At 50.7% G+C, this 15,497-nt stretch overlaps 2 protein-coding genes across 8 annotated transcripts in view; both read left to right on the top strand.

The window, feature by feature from the left end:
- The window catches only part of SIK3 (SIK family kinase 3), a 241,417-nt gene extending 234,780 nt beyond the window's left edge, over positions 1 to 6,637 (top strand). For all 6 annotated transcript variants that reach the window (XM_039471143.2, XM_039471141.2, XM_039471144.2 and 3 more), the window contains 4 exons: positions 1,280 to 1,443; positions 2,541 to 2,673; positions 3,584 to 3,754; positions 4,496 to 6,637. In XM_039471143.2, coding sequence (XP_039327077.1) covers positions 1,280 to 1,443; positions 2,541 to 2,673; positions 3,584 to 3,741 — 455 coding nt within the window. In that variant the 3' untranslated portion in view covers positions 3,742 to 3,754; positions 4,496 to 6,637. The remainder of the gene's footprint in view (positions 1 to 1,279; positions 1,444 to 2,540; positions 2,674 to 3,583; positions 3,755 to 4,495) is intronic.
- A 6,528-nt stretch (positions 6,638 to 13,165) lies between these two features.
- On the top strand, positions 13,166 to 15,188 carry APOA1 (apolipoprotein A1). Of its 2 annotated transcripts, none has more exons than XM_003923664.3 (4): positions 13,166 to 13,294; positions 13,543 to 13,605; positions 13,793 to 13,949; positions 14,531 to 15,188. In XM_003923664.3, exons 2-4 carry the CDS (start codon positions 13,563 to 13,565, stop codon positions 15,129 to 15,131), a joined length of 801 nt encoding a protein of 266 aa, XP_003923713.1. In that variant the 5' UTR covers positions 13,166 to 13,294; positions 13,543 to 13,562; the 3' UTR covers positions 15,132 to 15,188. The 2 variants fall into 2 exon arrangements, with proteins under 2 accessions (XP_003923713.1, XP_010332821.1); XM_010334519.2 differs by having other exon boundaries at positions 13,166 to 13,323.
- Positions 15,189 to 15,497: the final 309 nt, after the last annotated feature.

The following is a 15,497-nucleotide window of genomic DNA, read 5'->3' as shown; positions in this document are numbered from 1 at the left end:
GAGACAAAGTCTTTTGATGTTTAAAGGTAGAGATGATCTATTTCTGTTTGAAAGGAAAAGTTTAATCAAGACAGTAGCATTTGCTATGGACTTAGAATGATGGGTTGATTTGGATTGGCAGGAATGGAGGCAGAAGAAATCAGTTATTTGCAGGTAGAAGGAACAGTGAGAGCAAATGCATAGAATTGTGCATAGTTGGGGACAGTTAAGTGGTCCCATTTGAGTAGAGCTTAGAATGTGTAGGAGAAGGGAGTGTGAGACACCGATTGGAAGATAGCTGGGGCACTGTCGTAAAAATGAAAGTGAATGAACTATAGAACAATCGATCTTCGCAGGGTAGTAGTAGGGGGATGGTTATAAGGCTAGTGTAATAATCCAGGGAAGAGGTAATCAAGTTTCCATGAGATTGCAAACAGAGGGACTCAAGTGACCAGCATGGCAGAGGTAGACTGATTAGACTTCAAGCTATTGCGGCATCAGGAGTAAGGGATCAATAGTGGCCCTATTGCGCTTATGTCTGGAAGATTCGGAAAATGAGACATCAAAACAGCAATGTGTGAAGGAGTAGCAGGTTATAGGGGCAGTTGATGGGTCTGGAATTGGACATGGTAAGTGTTACATGCTGGTTAGATATCCAGGGAAAGATACCTAGTAAGTAGCTGGAAATATGGATCTGGGGTTTAAAGGAGCACTTTAGTAATTCTTTACATAAAGGCAGTACAGCCATGAAAATAGATGTTGCCAAAGTAAGTGTGGGGGAGACAGAAGGTCAAGGACAAACATGTGGAGAGTGCTTGCTTAGAAAGGGTGGAGGTGCCATTGAAGGAGTCAGAAGCAGCAGTTAGAGAAGTAGAAAGGAGAGGAGCGGTGTGGTACACTGAGGTCACAGGGGAGGAGAGAGGAGGCAGCCACAGAACAGACACATCCTCCCAGGCTAGAGGTTCCTGAAAGCAAAAGAATTTCATGAGAGTAATTCTCATGTACATCTACGTTTGGGAATCGATCATTATTAATGCAACAGAGAAATGAAAGAAAAGATTCAGTGGGGTCCAGCCATGCCTCCCTAGGATTTTTTTCCCTAAGGGTGTGGTCCCGTCCTAAAGAGGCTTATCTTTGCTGGTGGTGGGCTCTAAGCCATGACCACCGAGTGCGGATTAGTGCTTAGTGTACTTGGTCTCTTCAGCCTTGCCCATTGTCCCTTGCAAGATATTTCTTGGATGGGGGTTTCCAGTGCTGGGAGAAGTTCAGCCCCACTGACTATTCTGCTGTGTCTCCTCAGAGCCTGTCATAGGGAACTGCATGGATAGAAGTTCTCCAGGACAAGCAGTGGAGCTGCAGGATCACAACGGGCTTGGGTACCCAGCACGCCCCTCCGTCCACGAGCAGCACAGGCCCCGGGCCCTCCAGAGACACCATACCATCCAGAACAGCGACGATGCTTATGTATGTTGGTCCCTCCTGCTGTGCAGAGGTGGATCCTCCCATCTGTTTTCCGCCTCGAAGCAGAGCATAGTGATGCGGGGTAGCCTCTCCTGGCCACTCTCCTCACTCAGCATCCAACCTTTCCGGAAACTGTGGGGAACATTTCTTTTTTTGAGATGGAGTCTCACTCTGTCACCCAGAGTACAGTGGCATGATCTCAGCTCACTGCAACTTCCATCTCCCCGGTTCAAGTGATTCTTGTGCCTCAGCCTCCTGAGTAGCTGGGACTACAGGTGCTTGCCACCACACCTGGCTAATTTTTGTATTTTTAGTAGTTATGGGGTTTCACCATGTTGGCCAGGCTGGTCTCTAACTTTTGGCCTCAAGTGATCTGCCTGCCTTGAGAGCATTTCTTTGAGTCCCCCTAACAGACCAACCCTTAATTCCAGTAGAATCTATGCTCCAAATTTTAGACCATGGAATCAGAAATAGTTGCCGTCTGTTCCCTATAGTTTTGGTTATTAAATCTCTTCTCAATCTAAACTCCAGCCCCAAATGAGCCTATAGGCTTCTGGTTCTTTTTCTACATAGTAAGCTACACTGATCAGGGGAGCTTGGTGGGCCTCAGCAAAGTTTTGTTTTCCTAGAGTGGCGCTGGTCTAGTAGCTAGCCACATGTGGCTATTCAAATCTAAACCAATTAAAATGAAAAACAATTAACAATTCAGTTCCTCAGTCATACCAGTCACACTTAAAGTGCTCTGTAGCCACCTGTGCCTAGTGGTTACCATGTTGGACAGGACAGAGAACATTTCCATCATTGCAGAGTGTGACTAGATGGTGCTGTTCTAAGATAAAGTCCCAGCGGTGATGGGGATAGGTCAGAAACCTGGTTTTAGAAGGGCATGTAAGTGTCAAGATGTCACCACCAGCTGAGATTTGCCACAATCGCCGCATCCCACTTCCCCCACCCTGCGGGAGAAACCACGCTGTTGCTGTGGAGCGCCTCCTTTGGGTGGTGCTGTAGAGGAAGGAGTCTGGGAGCGGGGCCCCAGGCTGTCTGTTGCCTGAGAGTGGTGCAGTCTCTGGTGTGCTTACGTTTTCTCCTGTTTTCTGCAGGTACAGCTGGATAACTTGCCAGGAATGAGTCTCGTGGCTGGGAAAGCACTTAGTTCTGCCCGGATGTCAGATGCAGTTCTCAGCCAGTCTTCGCTCATGGGCAGCCAGCAGTTTCAGGATGGGGAAAATGAGGGTGAGGAGCCTTCTGCCTGGGGCACTCCAGAGATGCTCCTGGAGGGGCCTCCCTCCATCTTCTGTGACTGCGCCCCTCTTCTGCAGGAAGAGCTCATGGGGAGGTGGAGCCACAGCGTCCCACAGGTTCTGGACACAGCCCCTTTCCGCACAAGTCTTTCCCTGAGTGCGGTGTGTAAAGGAGACGTGGCTTCTAGCCAGATGGCACAGGGCTCTCATATTCCAGTCTCTGATCTTTGTGACAATATGCCTTCAACAACTCTTTCTGGCTCTGCTTAGAGGGCATCAGGTCCTGATGGAACATTTCTACCTCTCCTTGGAGCCGATCAAGGGAGGGTGTCATAACAAATACAAGGCCCTGGGCAGCAGAGGTCTGCCGTCAGTCCCAAGGCTGTCCTTTTCAGGCTCTGCAGGCAAGGGACTTGGCTATTCTGGACCCTGAGATCCTCATCCCTAAAGTGGCAAAAATGATAGAGCCTTTATCCTACGTTGTGCTGTGAGGGCAGGCTGGCTTAGTGAGTATAAAGTGCTTAGCACAGTGTCGGAACACTGACAGTGCCCAGGAACGGGTACCTGCAGGCAGTCAAATTATTGTCCCTTTCAGCCTTTAAGAGGTGATTCTTTCAGAAGGAGCCCTCTATCTTTTCTCATACTACAGTAGTTGATCTTACTTAAGGATGGGAAAGGGTAAAGGAAAAGGGGAAAAACAACAGGCAGAGGAGAATACAGGAAGAATCTTCGCCCCCCCATCGTCACTCAACACCTTGAGGGCCTGTGAGCTAGAGTTCAGGGCTGCGAGTCAGGCTCTGGGATGCTCAGACAGTTTGCCTTCAATTCCTCCTCTCTCTCCCCCTTGCGCACTTAGCCCCTCAGTTCCCTGCCAACCTCATATATTCTTTTTGGTCTTGCAGAATGTGGGGCAAGCCTGGGAGGTCATGAGCACCCAGACCTGAGTGATGGCAGCCAGCATTTAAACTCCTCTTGCTATCCATCTACCTGTATTACAGACATTCTGCTCAGCTACAAGCACCCTGAAGTCTCCTTCAGCATGGAGCAGGCAGGCGTGTAACAAGAAACAGAGAGTGAGTGTCACCCTGGCCAGGGCCAAACCAGCCCTGTGGCCCAGTGCCCATTCCCGATCCCGTCAGGAGCTCCAGCCCATGTGTTGTGGTGGCCAGTGCCATCAGTAATGCTACGCCTCCCCTCGTGGCTTCACAGTTTCCTGCTTTTCATTAAGTGCCCTGCTAGTTTTAGGGCATGGGATAGGGGTGGGGGCATGCAGAAGAAATGCTAGACATAGTCTCTCAGTTCAGTTATGGGAGTAAGATACAAGCCCCACCTCGTGTTATAGGTGCTGTCGCCTTCATAGAGACAGAAGTGAGCTATGGCTCCAAAGGATGGAGGTGACCTCTGGCCAGCATAATAAGGAAAGGAGGAAGTCCTTAAACTCAGCCCTGAAAGACAAAACCTGGCAAGAAAACGTGTCTAGCCATATTTGTTTTAAGGTCGTACAGAAGCAAGTGGCAGGATATTCCAGACTGGGGAAATGTGTGATGAGAGCCCCATGGTAGAAAATGGGGAAATCAGCTCGTTTGGCCAGAGGAATGCAAAGAGCGTACAATAGGCACCATTGTTTGTATCTGGAAAATCCTTGACAGAGAGACCTGGTGAAAAGGAAGCTGCTGGCAAATCCGTATCAGCACCTCAGTGTGGCAAGCTGCAGAGGGAAAGGGAGCCCGCCGAGCTTTTTTTGACGTTTTAAATGGAAATTTGAGTCTTTTCTCTTCTCAGACTAATTCTCCTCTGTGTCTGCTTTATTGCAGGTTGTGTGTACAGCTTGGGAATGAAAAGGTTGATTGAAAACCCACAGTATCTAGCAGCGCTGCGCCAAATTGCCCTTGTGTTTCTCTCCACCCAGAATATCACAGCTCCTCTCCTCACATTTGGTTCATCCGTGTGCTGTTCTTTTGGGTTCTGAGACGGTTTTGCCATGTTTGCTTGTATGACCAAGTCATCAAGGAAATAAACAGGAAATCCATGTTCTCCATCTTTTGTGAAAATATATTTGAGTTGGTGGTTTTGTTGTTTCGTTTGGGGGTTTGCGTTTTGTTTTGTTTTTGGTATGTTTTCTTCTGGAGGTGATTTACTTTCTTTTTTCTTTCTTTCTTTTTTTCCTTTTGTTCCTTTTTTGAAACAGGAGAGCAAAGCAGTTAGATCAGAGGCCAGGGGCCTCAGGGCCACTCCCTCCCTAGCCTTCATCAGCCTCCATCTCCCTGTACTGCTCTTCTGCAAAAGCAAATACCAGAGGATGCCATCCTCTGGAATCCTCATGGCAGGCAAAGGGAGAGAGGAAGGGTGACGGCTTCTGGCACTTACAGAACAAAAAGAACAAAGAGAAACCCCCAAGCCTGGAACCTAGAGAGGTCTTTACTGCTGGGATCCACAGAAAAACATGTCTGTCCCAGCCAAGATCATATGAAGCGTTTAGCATGGAGGCTGAGAATTACCGGGCATAGATGGTTTGCCAGTTAGAATGTCTCAATTTGAGCCTTTGCTTTTGGTGGGTATCTCAGCTCCCCTCTTGTAACCTGGAAAGTTGGTTGCCTTGATCATCCTGCTGGTTTTATCCATGGATAAACACCCAACAGCAGTGTACTATGCTTTCTGTGGAATCTTTCATTCTCATTTTATATTGTCCATAAAAAGAATTGTTTCTCCATATATATTATATATGTATGTGTGTATATATATAATATATAATATATATATATGCTCTCCCCTTTCAGCCTCTTTGTCACAGGCAAGAAGCGTCGGAGGTCGCCTCGGGCCCTGCCTCTCTCCTAACCTCCTCCTCCCCTCTGGGCACCCTCAGCCCCTGTATTAATTCTTGATCATGTAGAAATTGTTTTTGGTAAATGTTGATATTATTGTTATCATTATTAATAAATAAAGACAAAAGGAATTTTTGTTTAAAAGAGAAATGTTTAACCAGATTCTGTTCTATTTGAATCGTGACTTGCACCTTTTGTTCGAAGTATTTCCTTTAGGCATTGTAATTGTGAACCGCTCTTACTTGTGCCAGTGACAGATGCAGTGATCGCCTTTCCCCAGTTGAAGCAGTGCATACGCAATAGCTATTGTTTGTGTTATCTTTATTTCTCTTCATTGTTAGAAACCAAAGTCTTCTCTGCTGGCTGGGGCTGAGAGGGGGTCTGGGTTATCACCTTCTGATCTTCAAAACAAGAGAGAGACCTTGAATACTCTGACTCTCCATCCTTTTTTTTTTTTTTCTGGGAAAGGAGAGCAAGAATTCCCGAGTCCCCTCCTAGTCTTTCGTCCTGAATTTGCACAGAGAAAAGCGGGTGCCCAGCATGGCCATCCTGATGTTGCTGGCGGGATCCCCATGCACCGTGTCCTTCACTGATACTGGCAGCTCAGCTCCTGGACCCAATATCCCTTGAGTGGAATTCTGCAGTGCAAGAGCCTTTCCTGGGAGCAGTCCCGTGTTTCCATGGTCCCCAGTCTCCCCTCCACTTGGTGGGGTCACCAACTACTCTCCAGAAGGGGGCTTACCAAGAAAGCCCTAAAAGCCGTTGTTTGACTTCTCTGGGCTTGTTCTGACTTCTCTGGGCTTGTTCCGACTCTTCTGCCCCCGACTTGCCCTAGCACCGCCACACGTTCAGCCTGATCTGTTTACATGGTACTGTATGTATGGGAGAGCAGACCGCACCCTCCAGCAACACCAGATGAAAGCCAGTGAGTCTACTAACCGTGCCATCTTGCAAACTACACTTTAAAAAAACTCATTGCTTTGTATTGTAGTAACCAATATGCGCAGTATATGTTGAATGTATATGAACATACTTTCCTATTTCTGTTCTCTGAAAATGTCAAGTATTTTTTTCTTTCTCACTTTATGTTGAACTAAAAAGGATTTAAAAAAATCTCCAGACTCCAGTTGCTAAGACCTTTTGTCCTTCCTTTTGTGAGGCACTTATCTACAACTTGGTTACTTAGTGGGACAGCAGGAGGTTGTGTAGATAGGAGCCTGACTCTGTTCTTAGGCTGATAGATTATTTGTGCTTTGGAATCTAGTTGGGAGAAGCCTCAGGTAGGTGGGAGCTGGGGCAGCGGAGGCTGGAGAGGTCTCCCAAGCTTAGGGTGGGGCTCTGAATGATTCATGATCCCATCTCACCTTATGAAACTCACATTCTCTAGAAGCCTGAACTCTGCTTCACAATGTGTCCCTGGGCACCCAGCTAGGACTCTGCCCTGTCAGAAGGGAGCATTTGAATTTGCTGAGCCAGGTGGAAGACAAGCTTCCTTGAAAGGGCACTTTTGAAGAGTACAGGGAAAGATCCTTAAAGAGTGGACACAGGCAGGACCCTTTAAGATGTGACCCTCATTGGCCTAGTGAGAGTATAGCTAAATAAATACTCGGAAAGAAAGGGATGGGACGGGCATGGTGGCTCACACGTGTAATCCTAGCACTTTGGGAGGCCAAGGCAGGTGGATCACCTGAGGTCAGGAGTTCAATACCAGCCTGGTTGATGTGGTGAAACCCTGTCTCTACTAAAAATACAAAAATTAGCCAGGCATGGTGGCATGTGCCTGTAGTCCCAGCTACTCGGGAGGCTGAGGCAGGAGAATGGCTTGAAACCAGGAGGAGGAGGTTGCAGCAGGCTAAGAATGTACCACTGTACTCCAGCCTGGGCAACAGAGGAAGAATCTTAAAAAAAAAAAAAAAAAAAGAGGCTCGGGGTGAATTATCCTATAGTTTTATAGTTTTCTCCTTTTTCTACACCTGAACTCCAAAGGGCAGGGTAGAGTTTCCAGCAAGGTCCCAGGCATGGCTAAGAGATAGCTGGTTGAAGGTCTTCTATGAAGAAGACTCACTGAAGCTGGAAACACCATCTGAGTTCACAGAAGGAAGAATGAGAAGGAATATAGAAAACCTTTGCAGCTGAGCATAGTGGCATGCGCCTGTAATCCCAGCTGCTCAGGAGGCTGAAGCAGGAGAATTATGTAAGACCAGGGGTTCAAGTTCAGCCTAGGCAACATAGCAAGACCCCACCTCTACAAAAAAATAAATTTAACCAGGCTGGTGGCACATGCCTGTAGTCCCAGCTGCTCAGGAGGCTGAGGCTGAAGAATCGTGTGAGCCCAGGAGTTTGAGGCTGCAGGGAGTCAGCCATGATCGCACCACTGCACTCCTGCAAAGAAAAAAGACTTCAAGTCCATGGGGGGCTGCAGAGCCATTTAAATTAGAATAGAAAAGAGCCTTCTCAAGGAGGATCTTCTGAAACTCCTGAGTCTGTATATGCTCTCATGCAAGGCTCGGTGAGTCTCTAGACCCAGTGATCACACCCAGATGCCATCCAACAAATTGTAGCACCTGTTGCAATAAGTGCCACTCCCTCCTAAAATCAGCCAGGGTTCCTTTGGACCAGGGGTAGGGTGAGATTCCGGAGGAAGCAGAGCACTGGCTCCTGAATACAGATTGGAGAGCTCAGCTCCAGAAAACAGGAACCATTCTGGCCCACACCACATGCTCCCAGAAATGATCTGAGCTGGGGCTGCTATGCGGCTGCCTCCCCTCCCAGGACCACACCTCCTTATGACCAGGCTGGTGACCCTCTGACAGATTGCTACCCGGTTTTCTTTCTGACTTTGTGCCAGCCCCCACCCCACACCAGCTGCAAAGATCAAGAATTCAGAGGGCTACTGTGCCTCCCTCCTGCTGGTCAAAGATGAGCTCTGTCCTGGCCTTAGTCCCCTAAACAGGAGGGCAGGAGAGAATCGTGCTTAGTTGGTGACAGTGCCCCGCCCAAGGGTCTAACTTGGGGCTCTATCACAAGAGCTGCAGCAAAATTGCCAAATAGGAAATACTGGGGCTAGGGGTCCTGTCTCTCCTGCGTAGTCGGCACCTCCCCTCCCGGAGTCTCATTCTGGCCCACGCCACGTGCTCCCAGAAGAAATGTTCCGAGCTGGGGCGGGTATGTGGCTGCCTCCCCTCCCAGGACCACGCCTCCCTATGACCAGCCTGGTGACCCTCTGTTTAGTGTGCCAGTGCCATTCACTGAGCAGATGTTTGGCAGGTGTCTGTTATGTGCCAGACCTAGCAGGGGACAGAGTCCTCCCAGTGCAGACTGGCCAGTATGTTGGGGCATAAATTGTGAAAGGAGTCGCTAATCTTTCTGTGCAAAATCCACTCTTGTAGTAGCTGTCAACACTCCTACACTTCAGGGCATCCAGGGCCAGGACCTGGTGACCAGGTCAGGAGCAGTGGAGGCTCCCAAGACGAGGCAAAGAAGTGGGTGGAAATAGGGGCCTACAATGGCGGCCCTGCAGCCACTAAACATCCCAACCCATGGGCACTTAGCGCCTCCAACAACACCTGGCTAGACCCTGAGTCTGAGTCTGTCATGAGCCCAGTTGGTGTCGGTTGGTAATTTTTCCATAGGCTCTGTCCAGAAAGACTTCCTTTCTTTCCAAAATATTAGTAAATGGGCTTTGGTCTAGTTTCAGCCAAATATCTTGCAATGAAATGAAGTGAATTTCATTCCTGGTGAATAAGTATATTTAAAAAAGGACAGTGGCTCATGCCTGTAATCTCAGCACTTTGGGAGGTCAAGGCAGGCAAATCACCTGAGGCTGGGAATTCAAGACCAGCCTGACCAGCATGGAGAAACCCTGTCTCTACTAAAAATACAAAATTAGCCAGGCCTGGTAGTGCATGCCTGTAATCCCAGCCACTTGGGAGTCTGAGGCAGGAGAATCGCTTGAACCCAGGAGGCAGAGGTCGCATTGAACCAAGATGGCGCCATTGCACTCCAGCCTGGGCAACAAGAGCAAAATTCTGTCTCAAAAAAAACAAAAAAATAAAAACAAAAAACTCCTTCCTTGGTAAGATACTGTTCAACAGCACCCCCTATCCTGATGCCTTGCAGTCCCTGAGCCAGGAAATTGAGCAGTCCCTGAACAAACGGCAAAGGGAGCTGCAGGCTCTGCAAGGGTATAAGGCCACCCTCAATGAACTAGAAGCCAGGCCTCCCCAGTTCCCACCCCTGCCAGCGCTAAATAGTAACAGCTGAAGGATGCAGGGCAGCTCTGAGCTGCAGTTTTCCCACAGGCAAAATGACAGGTAAAATCTGGCCTCCAGCCTTACAGGGACATTCTAAGTTGTAAAAGTGCTTTGGCCACTAAAGAACTGTGTAAATGTTAAATATTAGGGTTAGCCATAACAATCATTTTAGTAACAAACCAAAGAAAAGGGTAAAACACTGGCAAGTAGGGCCAGGCGCGGTGGCTCATGCCTGTAATCCCAGCACTTTGGGAGGCCGAGGCAGGCAGATCACAAGGTCAAGAGTTTGAGACCAGCCTGGGCAATATGGTGAAACCCTGTCTCTACTAAAAATACAAAAAAATTTGCTGGGCATGGTGATGCATTCCTGTAATCCCAGCTGCTTGGGAGACTGAGGCAGGAGAATGGCTTGAACCTGGGAAGCAGAGGTAGCAGTGAGCCGAGATCGCACCACTGCACTCTAGCCTAGGCTACAAGAGCGAGACTCTGCCTCAAAAAACAAACGATAAAGGCCAGGCACAGTGGCTCACACCTGTAATCCCAGCACTGTGGGAGGCCGAGGCGGGTGGATCACGAGATCAAGAGATCAAGACCATCCTGGTCAACATGGTGAAACCCCGTCTCTACTAAAAATACAAAAAATTAGCTGGGCATGGTGGCGCGTGCCTGTAATCCCAGCTACTCAGGAGGCTGAGGCAGGAGAATTGCCTGAACCCAGAAGGCGGAGGTTGCGGTGAGCCGAGATCGCGCCATTGCACTCCAGCCTGGGTAACAAGAGCGAAACTCCGTCTCAAAATAAAAGATAAAAAACACTGGCAAGTATCTTGGAGTCCAACCAGTAAGCTTCTGAGATTCCCCCATGTGGTGGCTGGGATAGACTCTAACCCCCAAACGAAAAGACACTCTCTTGGCCTGAGAAATCTGTGAGCTGTCCCCGCAGGGGACCAGCCACCTTCCCACTTTTTAAAGCGACAGACAGCTGGGATGGCCAAACACGCAGCCCAGGCTGATGGCTCACTAAGGCCACCTCCCTCTCTGCACAGTCCCACAGACATCCGGGGCCACTTCAGTCCTGGAAAAGATGTCCCCTATTTCAGCAACTGCAATTCAAAGCCAAGCAGAGAAAAGTGGGATTCCTGCCTTCATGCCTGCTGCAGAAGCTGAGGTCTCAGGTGTGGTAAAGCGAGTGTAGCGGGAATAAGGCAAAGAATACCAGAAACTTGGATTCTAGAAAACAGAATAGCTACTATTTACTAAGTGCTAGGTACCTTTCTAACAGTTTTGCATATATGTTCAAATTTCACGCTGAAAACAACATACGTTTATTATCTTACAGTTATGAAGGTCGGAAGTCCAAAATGGGTCACACTGGGCTAAAATCATGGTGGCAGCAGAGCTGTGCTCCTTCTGGAGGCTGCAGGGAAAAAGTCTTTGCCTTCTGCAGCTTCCAGGAACGGGCCGCCCGTGTCCCCCGCTCACGCCCTTCTTCCAGCAGTCACAAGTCTGACCTCCGCTGCCATCCCCACATCTCTTTCTCTGACTCTGATGCCGCTGCCTCCCTCTTATATAATTAAGGACCCCTGCAATGACAGTGGGCCCACCTGAAGAATCCAGGCTAACCACCCCATCTCAAGGTCCTTAATCACACTGGCAAAATCTTTTTTTTGCCATGGAAGGTAGCAAAGTCACAGGTTCCAGGGATGAGGATGTGAGCATCTTTGGGGAGCATTATCCACACAGTAACTCCTGCCATAACTCAGGGCAATGGCATGTTCTATCATTATCTTCAATCAGGAACTACGTGTGGGGAGGTTACGTTGCACAAGTCATCCAGGGTCAAACAGCTAATAAGTGGCAGAGCTGGGAATCAAATCTAATGTTTTCTGGCTCCAGAATCTTCTCTGAAATAAAAGGCATGAGGCCGACCACTCCCCAATCTGGTAAACAGCGATGTCAGGCTGGTTTCTAGAGTTAGGGAGTTTCCTGGAATGATGGTACAGGGTACATTTCTGCCATGTGTCCTAAGTCCAGAGACTGGTTCTAGGTCCAGCCTTGCTTCTAACTCCCTGAGAGATGAGAGCCTTTGGGCAAAGTCCCTTCATGCTCTTCATCTTCAGTCTCTTCATCTGTGAGACCATGGCGTGGGGAGAGGCTGGAGTGATCTCACAGTTCCTCTCAGCCTGCATCACAGGCTCTAGGACTCAGGTTCTGTCAGTAACCTGCTGCAGGAGGTCTGGGCCTTCCTGGAGAAACCTTACAAGATGGTGCTGCAAACACCAACGGACGCACAGCACTTACATTCACAGGCTGTCTCGGGGGGCCTCCAGCAACTCTGACCTTTTTTTTTTTTTTTTTAAAGACGGGGTTTCACTATGTTGGTCAGGCTGGTCTTGAACTCCCGACCTCAGGTGATCCGCCTGCCTCGGCCTCCAAAGTGCTTGGATTACAGGTGTGAGCCACCACACCCGGCCAACTCTGACCATTCTTGCCTCATTTTGCAGATAGGAAACTGAGGCTCAGAGAGATTACGTAACTTGCCCACCGTCTTCCTCCAGCAAGATGGAGGCCGAGTGAAATGAGAAAGCAGGTCTCCGGCCACTTCCTTGCCCAAGGGTCTTCTCCCCACACCAGGGCTTCCCCAAGGCTGGGATCCCATCCCACCTCTGAGTGCTCAAGTGTGTGAACAATGCAAAGGAAGGCGTCTTCAATCTAAAGGACTTCAACTCTGCAATGTAATTCTGAGGTTATGCTCCCCTCCGTTTTTTTTTTTTTTTTTTTTTTTTTTTTTTTTTTTTTTTTTTGTTTGTTTGTTTTTTTTTTGCTAAAGTCTTTCCTTTTTGAGGTGATGGTCACGGTAGATAGTGAGGGTTTTTGGAGGCAGGCAATATCTTTACATGACAAAAGTAAAAGTTGGCAGCTCTGAATTGGTCTCTAGTGTGTTTTGAAATGCAAGAGGTCTCTGAAACCTCAGTCTGGGTACCACGGAGCGCTCTCCCCTCTCCCCAGGTTTACCAGTTTAGGGGGCTTGGAGGGAGGCCTGCAGGACCTGCTGGGAACTAAAGCAGCACAGTGGTGGGAGGAAGCGGTGGGGGAAGGGGGACGGGAGTGATGTAGTCTCCCTGGAATGCAGGATGGTGGGGGAGGAGGTCTCCTGAGTGGAGGAGTCCCAGCGTCCCTCCCCTCCCTTCTGCCAGCACAATGGACAATGGCAACCGCCCACACACTCCCATGGAGGGGAAGGGGATGAGTGCCGGGAACCCCGACCCCACCCCTGGTACCTGCAAGCCTGCAGCCACTCCCCTCCCGGCCCCACTGAACCCTTGACCCCTGTCCTGCAGCCCCCGCAGCTCGCTGTTTGCCCACTCTATTTGCCCAGCCCCAGGGACAGAGCTGATCCTTGAACTCTCAAGTTCCACATCGCCAGGACCAGTGAGCAGCAGCAGGGCCCAGGCTGGGCTTATCTGTCTCCCTGCCCAGCCCCTGGCTGAAGACATAAATAGGCCCTGCAAGAGCTGGCTACTTAGACTTCGAGAAGGAGGTGAGTGTTTCTGCCTGCCCAAGAAGGAGGTGAGTGCTGCTGCCTGTCCCGGGTGACTCTGGCTTCCCAGCTCAAGGCATCGAGGTTCAGGCTCTGCCCCAAGCCAGGCTTCTGGGAAGCTGAGGTCTTCTCCCACTCTGTGCCCATTCTCCTCACCTGGCTGTAATGAGTCGGGGAGCACGTGGCTTCTGCATGCTAGAGACCCACCCCTCCCACCGCCACTCAGCCAAGCTCTTCTTCTCCTCCAGGTCCCCCACAGCCCTTCAGGATGAAAGCTGTGGTGCTGACCTTGGCCGTGCTCTTCCTGACGGGTAGGTGTCCCCCAGCCTAGGGAACCAACTACTGGGGGGCTTTCTCCCTAAACCCCTTTGGCTCACCCTCCTGAGCAGAGGCAGCATGTTTCTCACTGGCCCCCTCTCTCCCACCTCCAAGCCTGGCCTTTTGGCTCAGATCCCGGCCCACAGCTGGCCTGATTTGAGTCTCCCCTCCCACCCCCAGGGAGCCAGGCTCGGCATTTCTGGCAGCAAGATGAACCCCCCCAGAGCCCCTGGGATCGAGTGAAGGACCTGGCCACTGTGTACGTGGATTCAGTCAAAGAGAGCGGCAAAGACTATGTGTCCCAGTTTGAAACGTCCGCCTTGGGAAAACAGCTAAAGTAAGGACCCAGCCTGGGGTTGAGGGCAGGGGCAGGGGGCAGAGGCCTGTGGGAAGATGTTGAATCCAGACTGGTGAATCCTCACCTACTATCTGAGGAGCTGGGCCCCACAAATGGTCTGGATGGAGAGACTGGAATGGGAGCCCCAGGCAGGGTCACAGCCCATGCCCCCTGCGAAGAACAGATCAGGGCTGCCCGATCTGTGGTAACAATGCCAGCTTGTGCCTACAAGGGCAGCAGCCCCCTTGCCCTTCGTCACCTCCTTTGCTCCTGCCCAGCAAAAGTGTGGGCTGTCTTGGTAGAGGCGAATGTGCTGGAGGCAGAGAGGTAAGGTCCTTCAAGGGCCCATTTAGGAGACCAGAGAACTGGGCACCAGTCCCAGCTCTGTCTCTTTCTTAGCTCCTCTCTGTGCCTCGGTCCAGCTGCACAACGGGGCATGGCATGGCGGGGCAGAGGTGTTGGTTGAGAGTGTACTGGAAACTCTAGGCCCCTGCACCTTGGCAGACAGGTGTCGCCCAGGACACCCCGGGTTGGCTGGGGCCTGGGAGGCCAGCCCTCAATCCATCTGTTTCCCCCTCCAGCCTGAAGCTCCTGGACAACTGGGACAGCTTGACCTCCACTGTCAACAAGCTTCGCGAACAGCTCGGCCCTGTGACCCAGGAGTTCTGGGATAACCTAGAAAAGGAGACAGAGCAGCTGAGGCAGGAGATGAACAAGGATCTGGAGGAGGTGAAGGCCAAGGTGCAGCCCTATCTGGACGACTTCCAGAAGAAGTGGCAGGAGGAGATGAATCTCTACTCCCAGAAGTTAGAACCGCTGCGCACGGAGTTCCAGGAGGGTGCGTTCCAGAAGCTGCAGGATCTGCGGGAGAAGCTGCGCCCGGTAGCAGAGCAGGTGCGCGACCGCGCGCGCGCCCACGTGGACACGCTGCGCACACAACTGGCACCCTACAGCGACGAGCTGCGCCAGCGCTTGGCCACGCGCCTCGAGGCGCTCAAGGAGAGCGGTGCCACCCTGGCCGAGTACCAAGCCAAGGCCAGCGAGCATCTGAGCGCGCTCGGCGAGAAGGCCAAGCCCGCGTTCGAGGACCTCCGCCAGGGCCTGCTGCCAGTGCTGGAGAGCTTCAAGGTCAGCTTCCTGAGCGCGCTCGATGAGTACGCCAAGAAACTGAGCTCCCAGTGAGGCGCCAGCCGCCGCTCTCCTTCCCGGTGCTCAGAATAAACGTTTCCAAAGTGGGAAGCAGCTTCTTTCTTTTGGGAGAATAAAGGGGGCGGGGGAGTCGGGGACATCGCGGTTGCCCGGGTGGGGCCTTTGGCCCTGGCGCAAGGACTTCCAGCCGGATCTCAACAACTCCGTGCCCAGACCGGGCCTCTTAGGGCCAAGATTGACGCTGGAGGACCTGCTGGAGGTGTGGCTGCTTATGAGGGAGGGAGTAGAGTCTGCTTTAGCAAGGCTTAAGTAGACAGGAAGTCACAGAGGACCACGCAAAGCCACAGACAATCCAAGGCCAAATGTTCTGAAAGAGGCTCAGACGAGGCCTGCCTCTTT

The sequence above is a fragment of the Saimiri boliviensis genome, chromosome 6, assembly GCF_048565385.1.
Source record: "Saimiri boliviensis isolate mSaiBol1 chromosome 6, mSaiBol1.pri, whole genome shotgun sequence".
Taxonomy (NCBI): domain Eukaryota; kingdom Metazoa; phylum Chordata; class Mammalia; order Primates; family Cebidae; genus Saimiri; species Saimiri boliviensis.
The sequence above is the reverse complement of the archived record's forward strand: the minus strand, read 5'-3'. Positions and strand labels throughout refer to the sequence as shown.

Bases quoted from the DNA above. Each gene is read 5' to 3' on its own strand.
- APOA1 (XM_003923664.3), top strand. From the start codon at position 13,563: ATGAAAGCTGTGGTGCTGACCTTGGCCGTGCTCTTCCTGACGG. The intron at 13,606-13,792 runs GTAGGTGTCCCC...TCCCACCCCCAG, and splicing joins GGCCGTGCTCTTCCTGACGG to GGAGCCAGGCTCGGCATTTC. The intron at 13,950-14,530 runs GTAAGGACCCAG...TTCCCCCTCCAG, and splicing joins GCCTTGGGAAAACAGCTAAA to CCTGAAGCTCCTGGACAACT.